General features: G+C 42.6%; 1 protein-coding gene across 4 annotated transcripts in view; it reads left to right on the top strand.

The window, feature by feature from the left end:
• Cpa6 (carboxypeptidase A6) overlaps positions 1-6390 on the top strand; it is a 341877-nt gene extending 335487 nt beyond the window's left edge. For all 4 annotated transcript variants that reach the window (XM_005066753.3, XM_040741440.1, XM_040741441.1 and 1 more), the window contains 2 exons: positions 3126-3210; positions 5809-6390. In XM_005066753.3, coding sequence (XP_005066810.1) covers positions 3126-3210; positions 5809-5996 — 273 coding nt within the window. In that variant the 3' untranslated portion in view covers positions 5997-6390. The remainder of the gene's footprint in view (positions 1-3125; positions 3211-5808) is intronic.
• The last annotated feature ends 2661 nt before the right edge of the window (positions 6391-9051 follow it).

Here is a 9051-nt window from a genome sequence, read left to right on the forward strand (position 1 = left end):
ATTAAACTCCTTTGAATATGGAAATATTTCAATAAAACGTCTTCTTGCTTAGCTGAGGAACAACAAATATCCTTTTGGACAGCTGAAAAGAAGAGCGATCCCTTTTAGCGAGTGTCTAACTGGTCCACCATGAAAACAATTTTTGGGGAAAAGATGAAATGCCCACTCTTTGTGGATAGATCCTATCCAAAGCACTTATCCACAAGGAATGTGCCCCAGAACACCAGAGCACTGAACTCGAAGAACTTAGAACTAGACTTCCGGGCAAAATGGCAGCCAGAAAGCTGCCACCATTTGACCGGGTCAAAGACAAGAGTCAGAATAAGAAAAGTGGACTCCATCCTAAAGAGAAGAAGAGCTTTAAAATTCTCACAGATCATGGTATTATACCGGGTAAGTGCAGAGAGATGGATAGTGACATAGTAAAAAGTAAGATACCAGCATAAACATGGGATAGGATGGGGTAAGGGATACAGTGTGGCAGGGATAGTAGCCTCATCTGTAAGGAAAGCCAGGGGGCCCCGGCGAAGAGACTGGGGGCTTCTGCCAGACAGACCCACACTCACAAACCTCAAAGCCAGCTGTGGGAATGTGCACAACAGAAAGGAATTCTGTTCTGTGACTCTGTGACTGGGCACACCCTGCTGAGGACCTGAAAACAGACAACAGCCCCAAATCAGGGAGACTGAATCTAGCTTGCCACAGCCCCAAGGTGAGAGACAACCCTGGGAGGCAGTTGGGGAGCACACAGACAATACAAAAAAAGTGTAGGTTGCAAGGGGTTCTGCTAAGGGAGGAGGCAGGCAAAGACAGCCCCATCCTCAGCAGTGGGAGTAAATCCATGTACTGACAATAACCCTGGTCGACTGACCTATCTGTCATTCGCTGTCGTACAGCCGGATGTGCTGAAGTTCCAGGGGTGTGCCTTGATACTGACAGCTGCACCCCTCCAACCATAGTGTTGACACTTAGGAGAGTTTAAAATTGCCTTGAGAGTCAAGGCAATGACTATCATCAAGAAAACCAACAATAAATGCTGGCAATGATACAGTGAAAAACCAACCTTTGTACTCTGTTGGTGGTGCCATAAACTGGCACAGCCACAGTGGAAGCCAATGTGGAGATTCCCCCAAAACTAAAAATAGAACTACCGCAAGAGCCAGCTAGACTGCTCTTGGGCATGTACCCTAGAGACTAAATCAACATCTATGTTCATTGCTGCTCTATTCAGAATAGCCAGGATATGGAACCAGCCTAGATGCCCACCAACAGATGAATGAAGAAAATGCACTCCATAGACATATTCAGCTATAAAGAAATAACATGACATTTGCAAGAAAAAAACAGTAAAACTAAACATCATTATGGTACAAAACAAGCCAACTCAGAAAGACAAATGCCTCCTGTTTTCTCTCATAGGAAGGATCTCAATCTAAAAACCTTTGGGGGGAGAGGGGTGTGGATGGGTGTTCTTACTGGTTATGAAACTCCATGAAAATAGGGGAAGAGATCTTAAGGGGGAAGAGAGAGTAATGCAATATATGTGGCATAAAAGTAGAAAAGGGAGGTCAATGGGGGGAAGAGACAGGGAAGATAGGGGGAAAGGATGAATTATAACCAAGTATTATGATGCATGTTTGAAAATTCCACAATGACTTCCATTCTTTTGCATCCCATCTTGATATAATAGCAGTTAAAACTGTGCACATATCTTGTCTAAATAAGCAAAGTGGTGCTTTGTTTCTTAAAATATTTTTTCATAGTCATCAAAAATAATGAAACACAAGTCTCCTGACCAGCAAAATACAGTAATCTTCTAATTGTAGAAACATCTATATTTGCCATAGAATAATGCAAAAACTATTGGAAACAATATTGAAATTTTCCATAGACTCCTCAAGACAATGTTTACATTTCTTTTCCATTGGCTTCTGTAAGAATGTCACCATCAGTGAGATCACTTTGAAATGGTCTGCCAGTGCCTGGAGACCTGTCCTGGAGTAGCCACAAAGCTACAAACAATGCCACATGTATTCGTGAGCTTAACAAGGACAGCAACCTGAGGCTCACTCCACCACACACCACCATGTTCCCTGGGGTGCCTCAAATGAAGTATTAAATTATTCACAGGCAAATTGAAATGGGAGAGTTGTGTGCTAGTTTCTACACACTTGTTTTCCTCTCATTTGTCATCTAATACCTGTCCTAAAACTAGTCCTTTGGTATCGTCTGAAAAGGTTTTAAAGAACAGAACTAGTCTGCTAGACTGTCTACCATTTATGATTTTGACCATTTTGAGGTGTGTGTGTGTGTGTGCTGTTGTTGTTGTTGATGTTGTTGTTGTTGTTTCTTCCCTAACTTTCTGCATCTTTGCAGCAGCTTGACTTAGCTTTGAGGGAGGCTCTGCAACCTCAGAAGTCAGGAAGTGTCATTGCAATGATATTCTTGGTCCCAGTGGGAACAAACACATGGCATAAAGATAGTCAGTCTTCCTTGGTGGTTTCTTAATTGATCCAGATGCATTTGGAGTATCTGTATATACCTACTGAAATATATACTGGTGGATCAATATAATTGTCTGAATACTCTTGCAGACTTAGGCTTCTTCAACATTCCTATGAAAAATATCGATTAAGTAGCTGTTATATATACAGACATGTTGCTAAGAACAGGATGTGAATTAGAGATTAGACTGACATTGTCACGGCCCTGTCAAATATTTTTTAATGCACAGAAATAAGTGCTCCTGAACATATAAGCAACTTCAGGAAATATGAGTGCTTACCCAATCTTTGTTGGGCCACCCCAGGATACTCATCTAACTTCACTTAAGCCTTCCTTTTCTCATCTATAAAGGAGAACTGCTGTTTATCGTTGGTTTGTATGAGGGCCAACCAATCAAAAGATATGTTCTAAAATGTGCTTTGATCCTCAGAGCTGTAAAAGAAAATAATAAAGTGTGCTGTAAAGTGTACTATTAACATCACAAGTTATCTGTTAACTAATGAGCCCTCTCTGCTATCTCTCTGTTGACCGCCAAAAGGTTCAAGCAATATGCCAGTGTTTCTAGAAGTTTCAATGCAGCAATATAAGTGACACGGTTTCTCCATTTCACCCCTCCCCAGGAAATCGCAGCTCACAAAGCTGTGAAGGCCCTTCGGTCCGCACACGGGATACGGTACAGACATGGCCCTGCCTCCCAAACGTTGTGTAAGTTTCCTGTGCACTTTGCATAGAGTCATCTCTCTTGAACCAATATCCTGGGCCATGACTTCCCTTTAATTTTATCCCTGAAGCAAAATTTGTGATGATCAGATTAGCCAGAGAAGATGAGAAGAGCTGATACCTGATTTGTTTCCTACAGCTTGACAAAAATCAGGGTACCAATTTAAAGCGATTCTAAGCAGAGACTATGCTAACCATGCAGTAAAGACTGGAAGTTGAATTGAGATCCCCTGACAGTGGAAAGTGCCAAAATGGGCTCCTTGAGCAATTTGTGAGTACTGTAAGTGTGGCAATGGCCTCAGGAAGATAATGAGGTAAATGTCTCAGCTCTCCAACAGCTCCCCTTTGCTCTTTATCTCCACCACTCCTGTCATGAAATGCCATTCCGCATATTGCGTCTTCATATCCATTTTCTCCTGAAGATTGATTTGAAAGTATTTATTTTATATAAAATAAAATGGAGACAAGTATATGGAAAGAACTCGGATACTGCATGGTATGGATTCTACTCCTGAACCTGCCGGATGTGCTGTCCTGGCCAGGGTATTGATTAATTCTGGTTTTTAATTTCTCCAAGTGCAACATGAGTAATTGGATGACATCATGTTTCATGGCCTTCTGGATTCTCCAATTTGTTGTTCTTGGGAAAATCTAGTGAACAATCATGCATGTGATCACAGTCATGCATGCGCATGATCACAAGCTGTGTGTGTAACTGGAACCTGACTGTGTTCCTCTATACGGCCAAATTTCTTCTTGGTTTCTTTACATAGTCTTACTGTATTATACCTATTTTCTCCAACAAAGGTCAATTTGTTTATTAACATTACAGGTCAAATAAGTTTATATTAAAAGTGAGGAGGGCACAAGTGTCAATGGGTTTATTCCATAGTCTATGATCATCGGTCCGTGTTGAACTTTTAAGATGGTTTCAACTCCCTCTCCATCTATCTTCCCACCTACCTCCCCTTTTCCTTCCCTCCCTATATCCACCCCACACACACACACACTTTTCTCTCTGACTTACCCTTTTTCTGTCCCTCCTACTCACCCTCCCTGCCTTATCACATGGTGTCAATATATAGCCAAAGCTTACCTTAAATTTACCATCCTCCTGCCCCAGTCACAACTACTTTGCCTGACTTTAGACCTGCTATTTATTAGTTAACTTGAAAGGGGAAAGTAATATTTACAATCAATCACATACCAACTGATACTGATGTAATACCCATATTGATAATTTTAAATCACTTTCTAAGTCTTGCTACCCTGTTCATTTTGGTGCAAAGCATAGCCACACTGTTGTATTTACAGAGAACAATCTGTTGCCATAGAAATGAGCCTGTCACATCACCATGATGTAATGCTTGGCACCTGCTGCCTCTGCTTGGACTCTGTACTCCATCCAGAGGGACACTGAAGCCACAGCACATTATCTGTCCTTAGCCAAAGCCAGAGGAGGCTGAGAGGCAGCAGGGTTACTTGGTTGTCTTCTTCATATAATGAGCCCATGGTACCTTGTCCTAGGAAATTGTATTAAAAGGCACATTGTTACCAGGCATGATAGTACACAGTTGCAATCCCAGCACTCCTTGGGTACAGGAAAGCAGATTGACAAACAAGCCACCTTGATCTATGCAGTGAGTTCTGGACCAGTTTAGTCCATATAGCAAGGCCAGGTTGGGGCTTCATGAGACTCTGTTGGGATTTTGTTTTTGTTGTTGTTTGTTTAAAAAAAAAGAGCGTGTGGTGGTGGCCCATGCCTTTAATCACAGCACTCAGGAGGCAGAGGCAGGAGGACATCTCTGAGTTCAATACCAGCTTGGTCTACAGAGCAAGGTCCAGAACAGCCACGGCTACATAGAGAAACCCTGTCTCAAAAAACAAAAACAAAAAACAAAAAAGGGGGCTCGGTGCTCAATGGATGAGTGGATAAACACCAAACATAAGGACCAGAGTTTAAGTCCTCAGAACTCACAGGCAGTAAGGGGGTTCAGCAGGCGAGAGAGAGCAGGGCAGGAGAGGTGAAGGAAGTAAGGGAGGCTCAGGAAACAGAATTCCAATTTCCCAGACCTTGGAAGAAAAGAACTGAGTGAGAGGACCAGCAGCGGGTTCTCAGTGGAGATTGCTCATTGGTGAATACATAGTGAGCAAAGCAAGGTGAAGAGAAATGCCGTGGGAACTGAAGTAGAGAAACACTGAGAGCATCACATTGGCACAGCATCAGTGCTCAGACCAGATCCCAAAGGTGATTTGTCAGATCCATGAGCCAGAGCCAGGCCGAAGAACTACTAATGTATTCTTTTAAGTTGTGTTTGTTATTACTTTGTATGTGGCAGCATGCATGTGGAGGACATAGGACAAGTGTGTGGACTCAGTTCCCTCCATCTTTACGTGGGTTCCATGATGGAACTCACGTCCTCTGCAGCAAGAAGTTTACCTGCTTAGCCATCTAGCTTACGTCATTCTTAGTAACGTGCTATTTCATGAACATGCAGAGTGTGTGTGTGTGTGTGTGTGTGTGTGTGTGTGAAAACTAATGCAGACTCTTTAGTGAAGTGAATCTTTCTTTTTAACTTTTAGACATAAGCTCCGGTAACTCGATGGATTGGGCCTATAAAAATGGAATACCCTATGCTTTTGCTTTTGAACTGCGAGACACTGGGCAATTTGGATTTTTACTGCCAGAAATGCTCATTAAACCCACCTGCACAGAGACCATGCTGGCTGTGAAGAATATCACACTGCACCTGCTAAAGAAGTGTCCTTGAGAGGAACACGGATCTGGTCTACCAACCCAGAGAAGGCCGATTCTAAAAGGCTGCTTGGCAAAAGTAACTGCTTAGACTGGACGTATCCAGTCCTTAAAGGGTCTTTTCATGCAATTTGACACTTTACAACAATATAAAATTGGAGCACAGCCTGCTGTGGAATGAGAAGAAAATTCACTTTATATCTCTTTAGAGTCTTACTTGATTACAGGGGAAGGGGGTGTTTTCAAATTACTTTGTCTCAAGGAGTGTACAAATCAATTGAGGATTTCCCTCCAATCATCCTCTATGCCCTCAATTAAGATCTGGGTTACCTGACATTTAATTACTTGGTTCTTATTTGAAATGGAAAGAACCATATTTATTCTTAATAAAGATGTAATTTTTCAAAGACTAACGTTGTTCACACATTCATCTCAGTTTAGTGCACCATATCCACCTATAAAAAGGCGAGCAAGTGTTTCAGTTGAGCCATGAACCCACGGCAGCTATGGTTCCCTGCACAAGATAGATCCAGGCAGCGTTGAATCATGGGTAGAGGAGGAGCACCTGAGGCTCACCCCTGACTGAGAATGTATTGGCAGTTACGGGCTGCTAGGAGACAGGGAGGTCATTTTTCTTCGGGTGGGTAGCCACTGACAAGCCTCTTATGATCCGGTAAATAACCCCCCATTCGTGTGCATGCAAGCAAACAGCCCTAATTAAACTCTAGGCTATTTTTAAAACAGTGAGAAAGGAGGAGGGGAATGTGTTAGAAAAACAGACATCCAAAGGGAGTGGGACACGGTTAAGAGAGGAAAAGGGAGTGAATGTTATCTAAACATATTATACACATATATGAAATTGTCCAAGAATGAAAAAACGGTAAGATTGAGTGACTTACATTTATATTCTGAGAATCCCACTTTAAAAAAAAAAAGTTAGCAGGGTGGGTGGTGGCCCTTTAATCCCAGTACTTGGGAGACAGAGGCAGGCAACTCTCTGAGTTCAAGGCCAGCCTGGTCTACAGAGCTAGCTCCAGGACAGTCAAAGCTACACAGAGAGACCCTGTCTCAGGGGGAAAAGTGGGGAAGAAAGAAAGAAGGGATAGAGGGAGGGAGGGAAGGAAGGTTAAATAAGCCAGACATGAAGACTCAGGCTTATAATCCAGGATACTGAAGAGGCTGAATCAAGAGGATTCCAAATCACATACTGCCTAAGCTGCAGAGTAAGTTCAAGGCCAGCCTGATCAAATTAATGAGACTCTCTGAAAATGAAAATTTTGAGATCTAGGGATATAGTTCAATGGTAAGACACTCTACATAGTATGTGAGGCCTTGGTTTCACTCTCCAATGCTAACAAAAAACAAAAGTCAGTATTAATTCCAGGTGTCAGGCCTAGTTTTACATTAACATTCTCATTTATTCTACACAGTACATGATTCAAATGAGGAAACAGGATTATAAAAGGGACATAGACTTCCATTTCCAGGAAATCAACAGGATATGTATCTTCATCATGGAAAAAAACAAACTCCTGGACAAGATAGGAGTTTTCTTGGGATGGGGTCTCTTCTACCTCGGCCTCTTTGCTGCTCAGATTGCACACATAGACCAAATCACCAGTCCTATGGTTGTCTAAATCATCATAAACCATTAGACAAGAAAGTAAAGGGATCTTAGGCCCAGCCTTGAATGAATACAGGAACCTAGAAAGGTAAAACGTGTACTGTTGATCTCAGGGATGTATGCAGAGCTGAATTCCACAGAATTGTGAGAAACTGGGCCAAGGTACAAAGTCCAAGGCTACGCCAAGCTGTGATGCAGTCTAATGGGTCACTTCTGGGCACCCCAAGGGTGGTACCTCCAATGTAAGGATAAATTAGATTATTGTACACTCTATTACTTTACACACATGCATATATATACACACTCACACGAACATACACTCTCTTATTCTCTCTCTCTCTCACACACACACACACATGCACACACGCACGCACGTATGTACACACACACACTATCATATTATTTCTAATGAACCATCAGAAAAACTGACCATTCCTGATCTGGGCAAGAGTGGTGTGGCAGGACATTGTCGCTGAAAGTTTGGAAGGACACATCAGTTCTCATGCCGGCTTGTGGCCTACACTCAGACTTCCTAAACGGTCTGATAAGCTGCTAGCCAATAGTTCAGTTCAGATTTGTTCAGGTTCAGACTGGTAATACCCTCAAGCATTCGGTACAAAGCCTCTTACAAGTTTTGTCTGACCCAAAAATGACTATCAGCATAGAGGATGGCCTGGAAACTTCCAGAAGGAAGAAAAAGACCAGTCAGACAAAAGAGGACACACGTAGCACAAACTTCACTGGCACCACTGAAGCTGAAGAAGATGGGGAAATGTCTTCACAGATTTGAGGGGGAAAATCACCCCTCCCCCCAAAAAAACTATGCTCAGCAAAAATACTGATGAACTATTAGGATAAAATGTAGACATTTTCATAAAAGTGAACTCCTGATAATTTGCCTTTTTCCTGGAAATTTCTAGCAGGAATAAATCAAAAGAGATGGAAGATTCAAAAACATGGAATCGTATTTGGATCTGAAATGTCCCCTCAAAAGTCTCATCTGTTAGGGGAGTGGTTTCCCAGCTGCTGGCACTATTTTGGAAGGCAATGAAGCTTCAGAAGTGGGGCCTCCCTGGGTCAGCCAGGGAGGGTGTCAGGGCTGCTGTATCCCTCGGCCCTTCCCAGTCTCCTGGCCACCGTGATGGCAAAAAGCTCAAGTTCCATCAGGTACCTTTTGGCCACGATGCACTGCCCTTCCATGGACCCGGAATTTACAGAACCAAAGCCAAGCGTGACAGCTCTGAAACTGTGAGCCAAAGTAAATCTTTGCTCCTTTGTTGTGTTTGTAGTTACAGAAGTAATAAAAGAAGCTCAAGCAGAGTCCAACGTGGGAGACAGGTGTGGCACGAAACTCCAAGGTCTCAGGTTGCAGTTTTGTGACGGACTTGCAGAAAAAAATTAACTTAAGTAGAAGGAAGAGAATGAGAACCAAGGCTTCAGTTAAACA

This window comes from Mesocricetus auratus, unplaced genomic scaffold (genome assembly GCF_017639785.1).
Source record: "Mesocricetus auratus isolate SY011 unplaced genomic scaffold, BCM_Maur_2.0 Super-Scaffold_6730, whole genome shotgun sequence".
NCBI classification, from domain to species: domain Eukaryota; kingdom Metazoa; phylum Chordata; class Mammalia; order Rodentia; family Cricetidae; genus Mesocricetus; species Mesocricetus auratus.